This window comes from Pogona vitticeps, chromosome ZW-PAR, assembly GCF_051106095.1.
Source record: "Pogona vitticeps strain Pit_001003342236 chromosome ZW-PAR, PviZW2.1, whole genome shotgun sequence".
Lineage (NCBI taxonomy): Eukaryota > Metazoa > Chordata > Lepidosauria > Squamata > Agamidae > Pogona > Pogona vitticeps.
This window is the reverse complement of record NC_135800.1, coordinates 6,221,563-6,242,555: the sequence shown is the minus strand read 5'-3', so window position 1 is coordinate 6,242,555 and position 20,993 is coordinate 6,221,563. Positions and strand designations below refer to the sequence as shown.

The 20,993-nt window shown below is 49.5% G+C and overlaps 1 protein-coding gene and 1 long non-coding RNA gene across 7 annotated transcripts in view; one reads left to right on the top strand and one right to left on the bottom strand.

The window, feature by feature from the left end:
* DAB2IP (DAB2 interacting protein) overlaps nt 1-20,993 on the bottom strand; it is a 152,284-nt gene that overhangs the window by 78,826 nt on the left and 52,465 nt on the right. For all 6 annotated transcript variants that reach the window (XM_072984962.2, XM_078382662.1, XM_072984959.2 and 3 more), the window contains exon 3: nt 9,101-9,240. In XM_072984962.2, coding sequence (XP_072841063.1) covers nt 9,101-9,240 — 140 coding nt within the window. The remainder of the gene's footprint in view (nt 1-9,100; nt 9,241-20,993) is intronic.
* On the top strand, nt 7,828-12,815 carry LOC144585117 (uncharacterized). Its single transcript, XR_013539621.1, has 2 exons — nt 7,828-7,989; nt 10,626-12,815. It is a non-coding gene; the product is annotated as an uncharacterized LOC144585117 (long non-coding RNA).

Genomic DNA, 20,993 nt, shown 5'->3' with positions numbered 1-20,993 from the left:
TCGCTCCTCCTCACCATTCCAGCCCTCCCGATGGCAGTCTTTGTTCGGGCACACACCAGATCCCGCAGGCATGTTTGCGCCTACAAATGAACCTGGCTGACAGACTGTGTTTTGCTTCCAGGACTGTCCTGGTCTCTCCCCCCCCCCGCTTCTCTCCACCTCTCTCCCTGGTTTTCCTCCCTGGCACAGGTGAGGATGCTAGCAGAAGGGGGTTGTGTCCTGCCAGGGGGGGGGGCTTGTTAAAATCTGCCTCCGACTCTGAGCTGACAATGCAGACAATCTGGCCTCTCAGAAATCTCTGTTTTGGTGCCTTGGAACAAACAGCCGGGTGAAGGAGAAGGTGGTTCAAAACAACGTGTTATTTGCTCATCTCTAATATTCGTCCACAAACAAGAGGAACGGTCAAGCAATCCAGGGCAAAAACATGGGAAAGTGTCCTTTGGGGGGATGACAATGTCCAGGACAAAGAGTGAAGGAGCTACCAAGCTGGGGACAGCTCACTGTGAGATGTGGGAGGGTTTTTTTGGGGTGTGGGTGTGTAAAGAGAAACATGGATTTCCTGCATTCACCGTGTTTCCCTTCCAAAACTCTATGCCTGAGAAATGAGAGATGGAAAACAAAGCCCCATGTTCCTCTCTCAGAAAAAGCACCAGGATTACTATATCTGCTGCTTGGCCGCTGGCAGACCCATGAGGGCTCATGGGAGAACTGACAGGCAGCTGTTTACCTTCAAAGGGAGCGCTACTTCTATGGATGTGTTCCCTGTACCATCTAGTTTGGTTCTGGACCCTCCAAAGGCACAATGTAGCTTTCCAAGCCGAGCCGTCTCTGCTTTTCTTTTTCACCATAACGTTTTTCCTGTAAATTTGCTCTTAGCATTCCTTGAGATCCCAAAAAGGATGGAAGAAAAATCCTGTAATCCTTCAGGACTTGCACGCTTTTGTCCACCAGTGGGGAATGTGGGCACAAACTTCTCCATTTCTGCCACCCTTGAAAATTCATATTCAGTGCAGACGTACTGCGATTGAAGGTGGAAGATGGCGAGCAAGAGGAATATAATGGAACGCTTCCATGCCCAAATTGTCCAGTGCTGAGAATTTCCAGAGTATTTCTGCTCCTTTGCTGGAAATCCCGTACACTAGTTGTGACATTTACATATGCAGGTTAAGCATCCCTGGGGATTTTTCCTTATCGAGATTTGGGGTTCTCTTTCATGCCATCTTGAACGCAGTTCTGACAAGGATGATGTTGTGTGCCTTCCTTCCAGGGGTAGAAGCAAAGCTAAGTGGAGGTGTCTTTTCCCCTACAAGGGCTCAGGAATAGGCAACGATTCCCAGAATCATTTAGAGGGAGCCACGTTGGTTGAACTGGACCAAAACTGATGTGGACATGCCATCGAGACATGTTCCATTGAGAAATGCTGTTCTTGCTCTTGGAGATGCTCAGAAGAGGTTTTCACATGTACAGTATTTAATATTCCATCATTTCAGGGGCTAGCCAGCTAATGGATTTCCACTGAAGGTAACCAACAGGCAGCCCTTCACGCTGTGGAAACCATAGAAATGCCGAGACGGTGATTCTTCCCAGACGGTTTCTCATACAAAGTCGACCTCTTTCCTCACCTTGCTCAGCAATCGCCTTTTAAGACAGTCATTAATTAGAGGCCAGTAATTAACTCTCTGGTTGGAGAAGAGCTGTGCCCAATGCGTTCCATTAAGGTGGCAAATGTTCAGATGCCACCATGAGGGGGAAACGCAGGTGTGACAGGAAAGCAAGCAACCTTCAGGCTGCCCTTGAGTCTTCAGTGTACACACACACACACACACACACACACACACACACACACACACACACACACACACACACACACACACACACACACACACACACACACACACACACACACACACACACACACACACACACACACACACACCTACCTTGCTGTTCCTCCTCTTGAGCTGGAGGGGGCAGGCTGGTTAAGAAATGACAGATGAGCCCTCCCCCAGTGCCTTGTTTATAGAGAGACAGATAAAGAGATGGATGGATGGATGGATGGAGGGAGGGAGGGAGGGAGGGAGGGAGGGAGGGAGGGAGGGATGGATGGATGGATGGATGGATGGATGGATAGTCAGCAGGGCTTGGAATTACTGAGTTACATGTAATATAATTGCTTGCAACTAGTTATCTTTTTGGTAATGAAGGCACAGCAAACTCACATTTGAAAAGCAATGGGTGAAACAGGAACAAAGTAACTTTCGATGGATAAGCAGGGGGTGTGGACCATCCTCTACATTTCAAAGAAAGTGCCTCCTCCTCTTGTCACAAACTACCTCTGAGAATAACACGTAATTTTTACCACTACTTTCAAAAGGCAGGTACTGTTCCAGACTCACATTTAGAAATGAAGGGGCTGGACTACAACTCCCAGAATTCTACAGTCAGCCTTATCATTACTTGTTACACTGTTCAAAAGTAACTTGTAATTTTTTTTTTTACTCCCTCCAAATTATTGGAATTGGGGGGGGGGAGAGAAACGGATTGGTAATGTTTCTGAAAATGCCTCGATATTTCCCTTGAAAGTGTGAGATGAAAGTTAGAGCTAGAAAACATTACTTATCTCACCAGGAAACTAACTTTGATCTTCCTTGCAAATGTAACCGAGTTACACCTTCATTATCCAAAAAAATAACTACTCATCATCGGTGGTTACGTTACTTGTACCTTATTACATCCAACCTCTGATTTACGTATATTGCAACGGCCATGATCCCTCACGGTTGGGTTTGCTTGTTAGGGCTGATGTAGCTCTCAGCCTGACACTCTCACCTAGCTGGAGCAGTCCCCTCTAGGGCAATGGTTTCCAACCTTGGGAACCCAGATGTTCTTGGACTACAATTCCCAGAAGCCTTCCCCACCAGCCAGGATTTCTGGGAATTGTAGTCTCAGGGGACCCAAGTTTGGGAACCACTCCTCTAGGATTTTGCTGAGTTCCTGGGGAGAGGAGGCAGTGTTCCTATGGAAAGCAGGGGCTCCACCACTGAGCTGCAGCCCATTCTCTTCACAGACACAAACCAAGGAGTCCTTAAACACCCCTGTGTGCACAAAGGACAGGCACTGGATGAGCTTCTGTATCTTTGCTGTGCCTTTCAACTCGAAAGAAGAAAGGAGGGAATTTAAAAGGGGAACAGAAAAAAACATACTGAGAGAACAGATTGCTCTCCAGGCACCCGACTGCGCCCTGGCTGAACACTTTCCTCTGCTCTGGGTGTTAGAAACGAGTGTTTGCCGGAGGAGGTGAAAGGGGAGAGGCTTGGGGAATAGCGACCTGCGAAGGGAAGTGTTCGCCGCCATTAATTAATTCACCACTGTATTCTTCCCCAGATCCATTTATCTATCGGCGGTGAGCTCAGAGGATGTCTGTCGCGCCGAGAAGAATGATACTGGCAAGAAAACTTGAAGGGAAGTGCGGCGGGAGTGCGGAGGGGGAAAGAAGGCGAAGAGCGGCACAGCTTCGTAATAATTAAGAATCACTTCTTTCCAAATTAAATCTCGGCATACCCAGAACAGAACAGAAGCCTCTGTGAATGAGATCGATACAGTAAATTAAACCGTTTGGGGTTTTGTTTTGTCTTTTTGAAAAGGAAAGAGAGAGAGAAATGAGCTGCCTCTGGAGAAAAGCGAAAAAGAATGACAGGAGAAAACAGACCACAGATGGGCTAGTTATCCCTTTCCACCCAAATCTGCTGCCCTCTGGATGTGCCTACAACTCCCATCATCCCCAGAAACCATGGCTGTAGCACCTCTAGAAGAGATCAGCTTGGTGTAAATGGGTTGGGAGGGAGAAGATAAATGTTTGAGAGTTTTTCCAAATAAACCAAAATCTGACCTTCCCCCAGTTAGGGACCCTTGCTTGTCTCATTCTCACGGAAAGCACTGACCTGCTGCTCCTCGCTGGCCAGGTGGAGGGTTGATTTCAGTTCCCCTGTAGAACAGTTCTCATCTTGGCAACAACAGCCTTCCCCATCTGAATGCATCTATCCTGTCCCCTTTCAAAGCCATCCAAGTTAGCAGCCATCACAGCATCTTGTGGCAGAGAGTTCCACAGTTTAACTATACACAGAATAATATAACCCCATCAAAGGTTTTTACTGAAGGATTGATTGGACTGTTAGAAGGCATTTTATGGAAGAGAGAGAGGGAGAGCGGCAGAAACCAGGCAGAAAGCAAGGAGATGAAAGCTGGCCTAACTATTTCAGGACGTTTAGAGACCTTCAGGAGGCATAGGATCTGTGGAGGAACCAAAGATCACAGGGGATGGATACAGGTCTCCCTGAAGTGGGAAACCCTCCAAATATTTTGGACTTCAGTGCCCGTTGGCTGACTCCCAGCACAGCAAGGCCTGGAGATGATGGGCAACGGGTTCCAAGACATCTGGAGGTCAGAGGACTTTTTAAAGCTCTACCACATGGGTTGGGAATATTCAACTCTTGACGTGCTTTAAAGGACAACTCCCATCAGCCCTCACTAGCATGGCCAGTGTCGAGAGACCGCAGAAGTTATAGTCCAAAAAGATCCAGAGTGCCAACAAGCCCTATTCAACTGAAATGAAAAGGAGTCATATTTCCCCTTCTTATTTTCCTCCTTTGTTTAAATTTGCGTTTTCTGAGGGAAAAAAAAGTTTCCTGCAGGGCTTGGCAGAAGAGAGCCGTTCTAGATTGATTTACGTGACTAGGGTGGGAATAAGTGAAACACGACCTTTCAGGTGTTGCTGGATGACAATGCTCAGCAGCTCCCTAGACCACAGAACATAATGGCCAGGGACGATGGAAGCTGTCGTCCAGCAACACCTGGATGGCTGCAATTGACCAACCCTCAGGCAGGTATAGCCTGGACATTTGTAGCTGTACCCCTTTCCTCACGTATGTTTCCGGCGTGCAGCAGGATATGAGCCAACATTTAACAGTGACATTTGAAATCTCTGGTTACAAAGGACCGAGAAAGGTCTCAATTTTGCTGTTGCCAGCTACTGAGAAGCAGTGAATGCCCAATGTCACTTTCCCTCCAGAAAACGTATAAATCTTATCACAGAATGGCTCTCTCCTCGCCTCTACTCCACGTGGCAAAGTCAGAAAAGGAAGGGAGGGAGGGAGGAGAGGAGATACTTCAATTGGACTAAAGGGGGGGTGCCCATCCACCCAGCAATTCCAAGGGGCAGCGCCTCTCTCTCTCTCTGGTTTCCCAGCCCTCTTCTAAACTAGGGCCTGCCACACAGTGTCACTTCCCATGTATTTCATGGGCAAAATGTCCTCTCAGTTAAGGCTGGGCACTTCTGCCAAGGGGTGGGCAAGCGTGCTTGATTTGCAGCTGACGGCAAGAGCAGCGAGAGAGCGTAAAGATGAACATCCAGCGTGGCATGATAAGAACTCTGCCCCAGCCAGGGCCATCCGTCAGCAAGCCCGGGGAGCTTGTTAACAAACAGCCGCTTCCAACCAGCCAAAGGGGACTGACAGCGTTTGCCGGGGGGGGGGGAGAGCTCTTTCGGGTGTTGGGAATTGGCCCCCAGAGCAAACACCCAGCCCCTTCATTTTTGTTCCACACCAGAATTTGGGGCTAAGGGACTACTTTTCAGGGCTGACAGAATTCTGCAACAAGCATGGCAACGCCATGTAGCTCTGTGATGGAGCGTGTGCTCAGAAGGCAGAAGGTCCAAAGACAAAGATACACTCCGCTCCAGGTAGGACTAGGAAAATTCTCACCTGAAACTCCAGCCAGCCACTGCTGCCAGTCGGTGCTTGCAATACTGGCCTAAATTGGACCACAGGACTGACCCAGTATAAGGCGAGGTCTCCTATTCAGTAAGCATGCAACCAACCAACCGACCAAGTCTGTGTGCGAACAGGCAACTGACCAAAGCATTACTTTATGTCACTGTAGAAAGAAAACTGGAGGAGGTCAAAGCCAGGGAAGGCAAGCCCTCCAATTCCCATATGTTGAGTCCAGAGCTTAGAAAAATTACTTTTTTGGACAAAAGCATCCAGAAAACTCAAGCCAATGCAGCCATGCAGGTGGAGGGACTCTCAAAGTTGGCACCCAAAGAACTAACTCTGGGCAGGACCAATCCCTCCCGCTGCCATTGATGGACAGAAGTGGGCAGAAGGGGAGATCTGGGCTGAGCATTAGGAGAACTGGCTTGACGTTATGAGGAGCAGCCAGTCAGCCAACAAATTCATCGACCCACTACAGTGATAAATCAGCAGTCTTTAAGGTGTCAGAAAACTCTCTTATGTTTTTGTTAAGGCAAAGTAATATTTGGGACATGTGACAGACTAGAACAGGATCACCCAAACTTCTGATAATAGGGGAACACCATAAAATGAGAGACACTGCTAATGAACTCTGATATTTATGGTCCTCCCACTGGGCAAAAATTGTACACTCAGGGTCTCTGTATGCATCACTGATCAGGCCAGTGGCTCATGCAGAGACACATACAAGAGGTTCACCAGTGGATAAGTATTTGAAGAGTTTTCCTATGACCTCATGAACCAGCCAGTTGTGCTGCAACTTTTCTTACCTCTAGGACAGTGGTTCTCAGCCTTGGGGGGTCCTCAGATGTTCTGGGACTACAACTCCCAGAAATCTTGGCCAGCATAGCTGGCCCTGGAAGCCTCTGGGCGTTTTAGCCCAAGAACATCTGAGGGTGCAAGATTGGGCGCCACTGTTCTAGGAGAAGAACAACAGAGGGTTCTTCTCCTAGAACACTCTAGGAGAGTGGTAGAGCCTTCAAAATCTCCAGGCAGGGCCAGGAATAACGTCCGCCTGAAACCACAGAAGGCCACAGCTGGGCTGAACAGACCAAACGTGTCATTCAAAATAAGGCTGTTTCATATTTATAAACTGGACAGGGCCTTGGGAAGAAAACTCCCGGGAGCAAGCTTCAACTCCAACGGCGGCTTTGTGTTCATGAGAACTAGAAACCTGAAGGCTAGTTAACCTCTGTGCACACTTGGATGATCAGTGCCTCAGTACCACCTCTGAATGCTGTTTCTGATGCTTCCTGCCCTTCTGTCAAAGGACTGCAGACCCTGAAAGTCAATAAACCCAGTGCTTTCCAGAAATGCAAGTCAATCGACGAATGCTCAATTAATACCTCCTTTTTTGCCCCTGGACAGAGGCTGCCTGACAAACGAGAAGACATTTTTCTGATCTAATGCAATGCATGGTTATTTTCCCTTTAAGCATTTAGAACTGCCATATACAGGCAAATGCACACCTTTAAACAGGACACCCAGGGTTACTGCCAATTAGAGTAGACCCACTGACATCATGGCACATGTACAACTTGTAACAAACAAGAGCCCCTCATTTCAGTGGGTCTGGCAACTGCAGAGTCCAGCACAGAATTTTTAAAAAAAGAAAACTTACTGGATACATAATTTGAAAATACAACTCTCAAGTCTCTGGCGCTAGTCCTCAAGATGGCAAAGAGTGGTTTTAAAGGGTGAAAGCGAGCAACATTTGGGGATGTGCCAGAAAAGCACAGATACATACAGGATTAGAGCAGGATTTCAAACAATTAGAGAACAAGATTCATGTTCCTCCCCTTTCCGTGTTACTTTTGTAAAATAAATTTGACAAAACCGGGGTGGAGGGGGGAAGGTGAATGAACAAATGCTAACCTCTTTTGAGTTCTGAGAGTTGAAATAATCTTTATTTCCCAATTCAACACCCTTGGACGATCCTTTTGTTTTATTTTCAAATACCAGAAAGAAAGAGAAAAACCAAGCCCCTGCCATCGTTTTTGGCTTTCTCGGCTGCACTGCTTTCCACCAACGTCCTCTGCACACACACAAACACACACACAACGCCATCAGCTCGTTCTACTTTCCGACCCACCATAACGGCCAGCAACACCAGCCACCCTCGATGCCGGAGGAGATTGTGCCGTAATCTACAAGATGGAGTCCGCAACCACATTCCCAAAAGGTGAGCCGAGTGTCCCCCCTCCATCCAGACATGGCCAGGGCGGTCTCAGAACTTGGAGGGCGGGGGGGGGGGGTGGGAGGATGGGGGGAACCTGTTCCTCTTCCAAGCGCTCACTTGCAGACACGATCTCTGTCTTGCAAAGGAGGAAAGGCAAAGATTGGAAGCCAGCACCAGAGAGAGAGAGAGAGAGAGGGTGGGGCGTGGTCAAGCCAGGAAGGCGAGAGGAAAAACAGGGGAGGGAAAAAGCCCGAGAGATTTGGGAAGGGAAGGAATCATCTCTGGCCATCAGCCAGGCAGCCGCGATCTAAAGGGAAGCCACTCAAGCCCAGGCAGCGACACCGGGGGGGGGGGGCAAAAGGCAAGGGGGGGGGCCCAAAAGGCAAGGCTGCAGAGTGCCGGGGACGCAGCCCAGGTGGCCACTCTGTCCTGGAGGCCCAGATCATTGGTGTGCGCCAGAGGAAATCGCCATCGAAATGGGCAGCCCGGGCAGCGGCATCCCCTTCCTCAGCCTTGGGCTCTTAGCAAGCTGCTCTCTCCCGGTCCTCTTTTTCCAACGCGGGGAAAGATCTCTCTCTCTCTTTCTCTCTCTCCGCCCCGCAACACACACACCCCGCCGCCGCCGCCGCCACGGCGCGCAGCATCCACGTTGTTTTCCCGCTTGGAAACCTCCGGCCACGCCGCCCGCCCGCCCGCCCGGCCCGCCTCTTTGGGCTCCACGGGGCCCGCTCCGGGGCGCACAGGGGGCCCCCATCCCGGGGGGGAGGGTGTCCAGGGGGGTCCGCCTCCAAGGGCAAGCCGGCGCCGGGGGATCGTCGGAGCCGCTCCGGAGCGCCCCGAGCCCCCCCTCGCGCTCCTCGCCCGCCCGCCAGCCCCGATCTCCTGCTTCGGGTCTTCCCCCCACCCCCAAAACACACGACCTCCCGCCCGCCTGGAAACCGGGAAAGTGGGTCAGCCCGGCGCGTCTCCGCCTTGAAGCGCGGGAGGCCGGGTGTTGGGGTGGGTGTGGGTGTGTGTATGGGGGGGGGGTCCTGCCCAGGGGAAGGAAGCCGCCCGAGCCCAGGCCCCATCGCGCGCGCCCCCCCCCGCTCCGACCCGCCCCCCCCGGGCTCACCTCTCATGGTCCGCGGCGGCGGCGGCGGCGGCGGCGCTCCTGAAGGCCGGCAGGACGTGGCGGAAGCTGCCGTTGCGGTCGAGCTTGGGCTGGCTCTTGGTCCGCTTGATGGAGCCTTTCAGGCGGCGGCTGAGGAAGCCCTGCGGGGCGAGAGAGAAGAGCCGGGAGCGCCGTTAGCTCCTTGGCGGGCCCCCCCCCTCCTCCTCCTCCTTGGCGGCCAGGCTGACCCGGGCTTCGTCTCCCCGGCTGGCGGCTGGCAGCTCCTGCCCTCGGCTCCGGCTCCGGCTCCTGCGCCGCCCAGCCCTGCCCAGCCCAGCCCAGCCCCGCGCCTCCCCGCGCTTCCAAGCCGCCGCCGCCGCCGCCGCATCTGCTCCGAGAGGCCGGCCAGGCAGCGACGTCGGCGGCGCGAGCCTCCCCGGAGCCTCCGTTGCCCTGGCAACCACCGCCCGCTCCCTTCCAGCCCCCCTCCTTTCTCTCTCTCTCTCTCTCTCTCCGCCCCCCCTCCCCGCTACCCAAAAAGTGGTCCCCGACGAGAGGCCAGGCGAGCCCCCGCCACTACCCGCACCGGCGGGGAGGGGGCAGCAGCGAGCCCAGAGGAGGAGGAAGAGGAGGAGGAGGAGGAGGAGGAGGAAGAAGAAAAGGGGGTCCCCCTCGCCCACCCTCGCCCAGCGCAAAGCTTGCCACCACCCCGCCCCCTCCCGTCCCTGGAAGGGGGGGCGGACGCTGAGCAGATTCAGGGCGATGGGTGCAAGGATGCTGGGAATCCCACCCACCCACCCCTCTCTACCTCTCCCCCCCCAGCCATCTCCAACGTGTCTTTTAAATTTTAATTTAGAAAGAGATTTCCTTCCACCATGGGTCTCCTCCACTGGCAGGGGGCTGGGCTAGATGACCTTTGGGGACCCCTTTCCAATGTCCTCTGGTTTCCATCTTACCCTTCCTTTAAAAAAACAAAACACACAACCCAGTTTCCAAAAGGCGGGTGTTAAAATGCACCAAAACTAGAGAAGCAAGTAGCAAAACCTTGAAATCGCAACAAAATGAGGAAGGTGTTCCTTAAAATCAGTCACCGGCAGTCACAAGCGGAAAGGAGGAGCGGTCAGGAAAAGGCCTGGGCGAACCATTCTCTGAGGGTCAGGAGGAAACACCGTGCCCTGAGAGCTTGCCTGGCCTCGGTGAGGAAGCCGGCCCAAAGGATGGGGCCACCACTGAGAAGGCCATCCTCCAGGCCGGGGGGGGGGGGCAGATGACCACAGAGGCCAGGCCAGCTGAGAAGGAAAGAGGTGCTCCCTTTTGCTACATCTGTCACAGCCAAAGGCAGAAATACCCCACGGGCTCTATTGGACCGACCTCTCTTGGGAGCATTGGCCAAGGAGATCCTGGGGAGGGCACTGTGATTTTTTGGGGGGGGAGGGTCACACTGTGTTAGCCAGAGAGCAGGTGTGTGGCTGGTGTGGAGTGATGGCCTTCATTTGCTCTATTATCACCTTTCCCCACCCTGTCCTTGCTTCCTTTTCCTGTGCAGGACCATGCTGGGTCATTCAAGCAAGAGATCTGCCCCCCCCCGGGAGGCCATGATCCACCAGGACCACCTCCCCGGCAACAGCTGTGGAAAGTCTGTGCACCAAGCCCGCCCTTCAATTAATTTATGCTTTTAAAAAGCATTATCCATCCACCTGCCTGTCTGCACTTCATGCCCAACGACACCTCCTGCCAGTCTGTCATTGTCATTAAAAGCGATAAAATGTCAGCTAATCGAGATCCAGGAAATCAGTCATAATCCACCGACATCCGAGTCAACCCCAAAAGTGGATTCAAGGGCAAAGTTTCCAATTAAAGACCAGAGGAGGGAAACTGCTTGTAGAAACCTTGACAGAGAGGATCTGGCAGCTCTACCAGACCTGCAGGGAGAACTCTACAGAAATTGGACAGATATGGAATGAATAGTGTTTGAGGCACCAAGACATCTTAGGACTGCGGCCACAGTGTGCCCATTAGAGCCGGACCACCCCTGCCATGTTTCCCCAAAGGGAATGACCATCATGTCAATTGCATGGCTTAAAATATGTCCATTAGGGCCTGAAATGCACAGGTTGGTGGGGTGGGGGGCTGCCCTGTATCCTGAGCCATGTTAAACACCAATGGCAAGGTTCTAGACAAGAGAATACAACAAACCCAACACAACACCCACTTACTTGCCACCTGGAGAGAGAGAAAAAACACAAAGAGTGGAAGGATGGAAGGATAAAACATTTGCCTTTCTTTCTTATCTACCTGCCTTTCTCGATTGAGGTAATTACACCTTCCTTATCACCATGGCTACAGAGTACCTTAGGAAATTATGTACAAGCATTGTGGGGTATGAGGAGAAGAAAAATACATATGTCATTTAAGAAAGAAAGAGGCACAGAGATCTTCTGAGACACAGATCTGATGGCACCCTTTATGCAATCAATGGGACGTTTTACCAGAACAACCCTCTTGGGGAGCAAAACTGCCACTTTTCCTGGTAGACCACCTCCCCTCCTGGTTGCTTTAATGGCTGTGAATCAGGCGTGAATTCAACAAGTGAAGCCTTCGTATCATCATTAAGAGATTCTCAGAGGAATGGAAGACGGCATAAAGCACACCCGATTCCCATGGGCTGATGGCAGGAGGAGGGAACTGGTAACCCTCCAGAAGACGGGTGAAAAATGCCCCCTAAATTCTTCGTTCTTGTCAGTTCAGGCTATTTCAACACAATGATCAAAATTCTTTGCATTCAGCGTGAGAGTGTAAGCCAAGGGGAGAGCTTTCCTCTCTGTCAACGTTTCTACAACTTGCATGAAACACTTCTGCAGGAAAAACTCTCTCTCTCTCTCCCTGCACCTTGAAATGCAAAGCCCACATAAAGAAAAAGCACATATGGAGTAGGGGGAGTGTTCAAAATAAGGCAGAGGATCTCCTGAAGTCTGAAAAGTGCAAGAAGCATGTAGCGGTTGTCTTCTTGTCCTGCTACAGTAACCCCTCCAATACCTGGGGGGCGGGGTGGCTGTGGCAGAGAACCTCCCTCGTCATCTTTTACGATGTCATATCCCCATTTTCTGGAGAGGGGGTTTCCCTCCATTCCCATCTGCTCTCTGGGAATTCCACCCCAAAAACAGAGATTTTTGAAAAATGTTTTAAACACCCTTCAAGGACTGGCTAGTTGCCACGGCTGTGTGTTCTCCCACACAACCGAGACAGACAAGCAGGTATTAGTCACTGCCGGGGAAAGCCTGCCTTCGCTTGATTCTCTCTAACAGACACACACAGACCCACCTTTCAGGGAAGTGAAAGGGGGTTAGAGAAGACGCCACCTGCCAAAGGGAAACAGGAGCCTTCCCTACTTCTTCTCTGCTCTCTCCCAGCTTTCTTTTCTTTATGGGGTTGTTTTTAGAAGGAGAGAAAAAACTACGGCTCCCAGAATCCCTTAGTGGCCAAAGCTGGCTCAAAGATTCTGAGAGTAGAAGTATTTCAAAGCCATAGGGGCTTCTTGTGTGACTTTGTAGCACTCTGAGTTGCTATACATGACACAAGTGGGGGTGGGGTGGGGGGAAAAGCCCTCTTGCAATTGTTGTGCAATAGGATGGCACTTTGCAGTATTGACCCCAATACTGCTGCTTTCCTGAGCTCTGGGTTCTATGGATGCCACTAACATCACAGTACAGTGGTGCCTCGCTAGATGATGATAATCTGTTCCACTGAAATTGCTGTTTAGCGAAATCATTGTCTAGCGAAAAGCATTTCCCCATCGGAATGCATTTAAACTGTTTAATGGGTTCCAATAGGGAAGAATCATCGTTGTCTAGCGAAGATCGGACATAGGAAAGCTGCTTTGCGAACTGCCAATCAGCTGTTTAAATCACTGTCTTGCGAAGCTTAGGTCCCAAAAACACCTGTTTTGTGAGCACGGAGGGAGCTGTCAAAATCGTCGTCTAGCGAAAATTGGTTTGCAAAGCAGGGACCAAACATTGTCCAGCAAAATTCCCCCATAGGAATCACTGTTTTGCGAATCGCTATAGTGATCGCAAAAAGTCAATGTCAAGCGAAAAAACTGTCACGCGGGGTAACTGTCTAGCGAGGCACCACAGTACCAGTCTAGTAGGTCCTCCATCAACCTTCAGAGGAGGAGCATATTCAAAGGTAAACCTGTAGACCAGACTCCTGAGTCTGAGAAAAAAAAATATGTCTCCTGGGCAATGAGACCACCTTCATTTCCAGCATTCTTTCCCGGATTGCTCCGTTGGCTCTTGAGCCTAGCTAAATTTAACCACAAACCTGTAACAGATGCTTCTGGACCTTGTTTCCTTTCCAGGGATACTACCCAAACATCAGCTTTTGACCCAGTCAAAAGGATGCTCAGCTCCCTTCTGGCATCTGACCCTGACTCAGGTGTGATGCCTACACACCTGTGTGCTGACTTAGAAGGAGTGGAGACACCAGCTTGTCTCATTCTCCATTTTCCCACCCCCTCATCTCTGAGATGGCCAAGCCTCTTCTGGTGTTCTTTCCATGGTTTTCGGGAGTGGCTTTTATGCAGATAGTGTGATTGTGTAAATTGCACAGATCTACACAAGCAGCTGCCTTATTGCATGCATAGGCTTTTTAAGATGAGCAGCCAATGAAGGGTGCCTTGCATCTTTTGGATCCATGACCCAGTCCTGTTGGGTGAGTGAGGGGGCTTTGCTTGACAAATGGAGGACACAGAGAGATTATGTACAAATTATGGACAACTTTTTGTGGGGTGGGGAGAGTGCATACCTTATTCTCCCACTAAAAGGGCAAATTCTTGCAAAGACCAGCCCTTCCTTAACAGCCTGATCTTATGGATTCGAGACAGCTTGCCTTGCTGAGAACAAGTAATTGTGTGGGTATCCTTCACAACCCCCTCACACACAGACCTGTCTCCTGTTCACAGCATTCAGCTCCTTCTGGGGCTACGAGCCTTGGGTCTTCTACCTATCCACACTTAACTTCTCTTTCCTTCAATCTCTCTTGTCCACAAGCTTCCTGGTGAATACATTTTCCACATTGATATTGCAGCTCACTAACATTCTCTGACATCACAGCAACTCAGCCAATGGGGCAGGGTGGGCGGAGACAGAGCATTGGCAATAGCCCCTTTAATGCCTAAAAATAGGTAGGAGGCTTGAACTCTCTGCTCCCTCACCAGCAAATAAAAATAAAAATGTTTCAGCACTTCAGATGCTCCAGATGCATTTAGGCATTAACAAGTTTGCACTATTTTTCAAATCCGTCTAATAAGTTTCGTGCTTAAGCATCTCCACCATTCTGCAGAAAATGTGGGAGATTTATTTTCCAACGGAGAGCACTAGATCCCAATCAGAAACATGCTTTTGAAACCCCAGACGCAGGCATGAGAGAGAAGACAAGCGCCTTTGAGATTAAAGGAGATAATAATCGCCAGCTGACAGAAATTTATTCACCCTCCTATAAATCTAAACTTCTGCACCACTTTCCTCAAGCGCAGTCATCCCGGCTGGAGCATTTGCTATCGGCTGTGAATCATGATGCCTGGCCTGGCTCCCCATTGCTGCTGCCACCACCTCCTTGCTTTCTTTAAAGGGCAAATGTAACTTGTCTAGGGATGAAAAGAAAGACTGTGAGAAGAGGCTTGGGGGCTTGGGGACACCCGCTCAGATTCAAGGGGACTCTTTTGAGCCATGTATTCTGGAGCACCCCAAGGAGAGGCAGAAGGATAGCCTAAATTTGGACATGGAGGGTCAATTTAGCCACCTTGCTAATATCTTTGGTTTGACCCATCTCTTTTCCTTGGCAGATTGGAGAAAGCCTCCCTGACTGAACAGAGCTTGGAAAAATTTCTCTTTTTCAGTGACAATTTCAGTGACAATATACATATATACACATACACACAGACATATTTTGTAGAAAACTTTCTGCTCTTCATTGGCTCAACACCATGCTTGGCGTTGCTTCGCCTTGTCCTCCTCAAGCTACAAGATAAGTTTTCCCCCCAGCCAATCCCAGTGATATGAACTTTGAAGGACTTTTATGGGAAGCAATGCTTTCTACATGAAACACTGCTAATTTGCACACACAGTGTCCAGTGCTGGCTGGCTGACTCCGCAGACCAGCTGCCAAAATCTCTAAGGAAAGTAATCATTCGCATGTCAGATGGGGCAGGAGCAGAATTTTGTCCAGTTTACAATTCCATGCAATCTTGCCAAAATTTGCACTTTCCAAACAAAATAGGCAGACGGGAGTACAGTTAGTAGAGGCTATCCAGGTAGGGAAGATTTAATTCGTGTATAGTCATTACAGAACTTGTGTTTAAAGTTAGTTTTGTTGTTTGTTATTTTCCTTTAATAAAATTTTTAAAAAATTCTGCAAAAAAAAAGTAGTGGCTATCCAACATTTATAACTCATCTCGCAAGGTTTAAGGCAGGAATCTTTCCTGACCTTTACCGGAAGACGCTTGGGATAAAACGGACAACCTTCTGCCTACAGCGCTCATACTCTAATACAGAGCTACAGCCCTGCCTCTAGCTGCAGCACGAGAGCAGAGAAATGAATCAAGCCGTGGTTAATATTGCCAGACGATTATCTTTTAACATTACAGCACTAATGGTGAGATAACAAGATGGGCAAGCCAGGTCTGTCACAATATTGCTCCATGCTTCCCCTCACAATGTTGAAAAGGCAAGCCTATATGTTTTGACGGGTGTCCTTACAGTGCCCCCTTCTGGAAAGGGTGAGAAGGGCAGGCAACATCTGGATGTCCACACGGGAAAAAAGTTTTCAGACTATATAATGGATAGAATAGAAACATGAAGGAAGCCATACCAGCTAATAGGCCCTAGGTGTCTTTTCTCTTTTTGGTAAGTCTCTTCTCCAGTGTCCAAACTATATTGTAAACTCCTGAGGGCAGGGACCTATGCTTTGTACATAAACAGGCAAGCAGAAAGTGTATTAAGGGAACGAAATGAATCGCTTAAAATAAAACATTTCTAAAGTTTGAAAGTACACTAGGTTGTTGTAAAACCAGGCTTCTGGTTTTTAAGAAGCTACTTCATTAAAAAAATCTTCCAAATTTCTTAGCGACTTAGATGTTAAGTGAGATTTCAATGCAAAATCTCTTTGCCACTCTGCAAAACTCTCTAGACGAGTATTTCCCCACTCTTCCTACGTTTAATAATGGGGACTATTTCTCCTTAATAAGATAAGCAAGCAAGCACAGAATTTTGGTTTCCCCTACAATTGCATAAAGATTGAGCTATTTTCTCTGGAAGAAACTAGAGGAAATGGTACTAGATCAACATATTGCTTTCAATAATTTAATTGTTGATTCCCCGAGGAAGGATGCGTGTGCTCAAAACGCATCATGAAATGTGAATATCAGCATGGCAATCCATCCATCTTTGCTTCTCATCTATCCTTCCCGTAGCCCACCAATTCTTATATATTTCCATCTTTGAGCAAACATCATGGCAATTAAGGTTCATAATGTTCCCTGCCCCCATCAAACATAGCATTATTTTGCATCTACTGTATTGCTTAGCGCTGAATTTAAGGCACTGTTCAATTTTATCTTTAACTTGTAGTCATTTTTTTAAAAAAAAAATTCTGTACAAAGTCAGGTAATAGTCTGAAGGGAACAGGGAAACTTATCTCTCCTACTGCCCATAATTATGTTCCAATCATTTGCTCGCAATCAAGTTAAGCACTTACTATGTGCCTTGTGGGTATTCCAAAGTCAGTTTATGACTCTGATCATCCTTTTGCCAACCTTGGAAGGTAGGCCCAAATTGTGATTGTATTCTTCTTATGGGCGGGGGGGGGGGAGGGGAGGATCCTGCATGGGAAGAGGGAGAGATGCGATTAAAGTAAGCACCAGCCAGGCCCAACCATTGCTGATGGATGCTGGAATACGCAAACCAACAATGTCTGAAGGGTAATAAATTGCCAACCCTTGCAATATAGCTCATGCAAGGAAAAGCTCTGAACAGAAAGTGGCCTGGGCTCATCCTTTCATTCAAACTGCACCCGGTGTGATATAAGCGGTTTCTAGATTTCAGAAGAGATTCTGAGTGTTTGTCTCTTGGAATAAATGCAAAACTAGGCCAAAATTCTGGGAGCTGGGCGTGTGTATGTGTGTAAGGTTACGCTTGCTAATTTTCTAGGTGCATTAATATATGTGCTTGTGTGGACGACTTTTAAATAGAGGATGATTTAGTCAAGAAAAGTGGCACAGTCCAGGATCATTTTTTTTTCCATTTCTGCTGCTCTTTGGGGAGATGTAGGCCTTATAACAGCTGCAGACACAGCTAAATATAAACAAGGCACACTTTGAACAAGGAGGTCAGAAATGGTAGCTCAGAAGGGTTCAGGCTGCTGCTTTTTCCACAAGTGTGTGTGTGTGTGTGTGTGTGTGTGAGAGAGAGAGAGAGAGAGTACTGTAACTTCGCCATGCTCGGGCGCATACATCTGAAAGCAACAAGCTAGCTTTGGAGATCAGTGCCAGAGCTTAGAAAAGTCACTTTTGCGGACTACAGTTCCTAGCCATGTTGGTGCAGTGGTCCCCAACCTTGGGCCTCCAGATGTTCTTGGACTACAACTCCCAGAAGCCTTCACCACCACCTCCGCTGGCCAGGATTTCTGGGAGTTGAAGTCCAAGAACATCTGGATGCCCAAGGTTGGGGACCACTGGGTTAGGGGATTCTGGGAATTGTTCCCCAACCAAGCTTTGATTCAGGCCTGCCCTTCAACAAGAAGCAGAACGCACAGACTAAAGAGGAAAAACCAGGAGCCTGCCACCACTTCCTCCCAAAGCAATTGTCTCAGTCTCCCCTTTTATGGCAGAGCCAGTCCCAGAGAATCAATCAATCAATCAGTCTGTCAGTCTGTCTTTCGGTCTTTTATACCGCACATCTGGCTACCAAGGCCACTCTGTATAGAAAGTCTACAATATCAGGGTCCTAATCCATCGGTTTCCTTTAAAAAAGCCTCTAAATGCTAGCCAGGGAATACTGGCTTTGAAAAGGGGAGCCAAAACTACAGCCTGTCCTGGTTCTCTCCTCTGTGACACAGATCAAGAAACCCTCCAAGGACCTCAGCAGCCCATATCTGATGGAGGCTGCAACCCAGAAGTGGCTTTCTCTCCTTCCCCTCCGCCAGCCAGCCAGCCAGCCACGAGTCGGTTGATGCACCCACAACTGTTAAAGCGGGAGTCCCGTGTCATTCAACGGCCAGTGCCACAAGGTCAAAGCAGGTGGGAAAGTGGACAGAGACCGACAGAGAGAAATTTGCCATTGACCACCACCAGGGTCACGGGCAGGACAAATTACAGATAAAGAGAGAGGCTGGTTGGCTCACGGTAGGGGGCCAGGAACCACTGGCAAACCAAGTTTTGAAAAGGCACGTTTGAAAAGAGCAGCCATTTAAGGTGCTTTCATGCCATCATTTTGTCAAATTATCTTTGACATCACAGCCAGCATTATCCACAAGGTCCACCAGGGAAAAAGTGAAGCCAGGCACACACGCATAGAGAAACACACACACATGCAACGCACACACACAAGTAGGGAGGGGGAAAAAAAGGCACAGCACGGTGCAGAAACTGAATCCTGTCACCATGGAAACTGAAGTTGGAAAGAGTAGACAGAAATCAATGTCAGCTCGACGTGTAAGGCGACATGGGGTGGCAAAGGGAGGAGGGGGAGAAAATAACCAGCTCCCTCTCAGGCTTGTCCTGGGGGCCCAGCCCCACAGCAGCTGCCCCAGATGGCAGGAAAGGGCCAAACTGTTCAAAAGCCGAGCCGACGCAGGATGGGTTTTGTACGCAACTCAGCTGGCTGCGCCTCTCAACGGACTGCATCGTGTAAGCAGAGGGCAAAATTACATGGGGAAAGAAAGGTGGGGACATTCAGAGCTGTCTAGGTTAAGAGGAAAGGTGAGCAAGGGGAGAGGGGGGTCTAAAATATTGTAAGGTGGATGGGAATAATCTCCCCCCCTCTCAGAGGACTAGAATCCAGTCTGGTCATTCATTGGAGCTGGACTGTGGGAGATTCAGGACAGTGAAAAGCACGTTGTTATGCTGTGGAACTCACTGCCACAATGCGTAGCAATACCTATTACCTTGGACACCGCTGACAGGGGAGTTGGCTAAGTGATGACGTGTGTCCTAAATTAGTTTGTGGCCTCAACGCACTATATTGCACAATGGGTGGACATTGTGTGCACATGCACACATACACACAGGGTCGAACAAACATAGGATGGGATGGGAGTGCTGCCAGAAGGGACCCCATGAAGGGGTGGGGGGGGAGGCTGAGCTCAGGTGGCTCAATGTGAGAAGGAGGTCTCAGCCAGGTCAACTGTGGGGGCACTCCCTGTGGGGCAGACCCCCTTGCCTTCTCTAGCAAGCAAACCTCCCGCAAGCCATATTCAAACCATCATGCAGCACATCGTTGTGTTTCATCCGGGCCAATCAGCGGATCGCCCAGCCGGGCCCACGATGAAAGGTGCCGAGGAAATGTCAAGTGTTATTACCGCAATTACGATTCCACACACACTGATCAAAACGAATAAAATGAGGATTAATATTCCTTATTAGCTCTCTGCACAGCCTGGCTTTTGAACTGTCTTTCCCCCCATGGGCTGTAGGAAATGAAAGATAATTCAATATTTCTGACATGGGAGGACGAGGGAACGGAGCAGAGAGGGAAATGTTGGCTTGGAGTCTCAACATGCTTTTTAGTCCTTTCCCCTAAGGGGTCCTGAGCAATTTTCTTTGTAGGGTCGATGTGGGAACCACATAAATACCCCCAAGGACGTTTCTGCAGGCCCTGGACTCCTCACTGCCCCTACACACATAAACACACAATTTTTTGGCTGAAAAGGTCCAATTTTTCCCGGATGTTTGGGCTTTTATTTGATGGAAGGGGCCGCGGCTATCTATGGTGAGTCCAGAGTGATGGCAAAGGGTTCCCCAATTCCCCCCCAGCCACCCCCCAAAATAAGAACACTGGTCTCTCCCCAGTGGAGGGGGGGGCTGACCTCTTCAAGAATCCAGGGTGGTGTAGCCTGGCAAGAGAGACAAAGGTTCAATTTTGCACCCATCTGTGAAATCGCAATGAACGGCCTCACCTCGTTTGCAGGCTTGGCGTGAAGAGAAAATGGAAACAGAGGGAAAGAGTGAGGTTCATAATAGAGCAGGTCTCTGTAACTCTGACGCTCTGGGCTTTCTTAGTGTAGGGTTAGCCCTGTCGTGAGGCAGTTGGCTCAGGCAGCAGATTCCAGGAGACCACGAAAAGGCAGCAAAAGGTTTGCTATTTCAAATCTCGTTGTTGCTGCTGCCGCCACCACCATTTTACCGCTACAAGAAGGGTGTGTGAGGTTTCCCCTGTCCAGAGACCCTGACTGGATGCCTAGACCTGGATGGGTGAGGCGACGTGGGGCTCCTTTGCTACAGATTTGCCTCAGATTTCAGAACGTCTCGATCTGGACCTCTTTATCGACTGCTATACATGGGAAGGCACAGAGTGCATTTTCCCAAGACCACGAACATCCTAGAAGCAGAGCAGCGGGACGTTGACAAACTACAACCCTTCCAAAATATTGCACGAACTGACACAGAAAGGGGCTGAGTAGCAGCGGTGGGAGTAACAGGAGAAGGAAGAGCAGCAGCAGCTGGCCACGGGAGGCTGGCATGTATCGGCTGATCGTACCACATCTGTGCCCTGCCTAATAGGCCCTTTATTTCTATAAATGGAAAGGTGCGATGGTGGTGTCGGTAGCTCCGTTTTCTAACACGGCAGGCAGCCCAGGAGAGAAATAGAGCAGAAAAAAAGAGAGGCTGGGGGTGGGAAGAAGAAGATTCAGCCCTTTACAT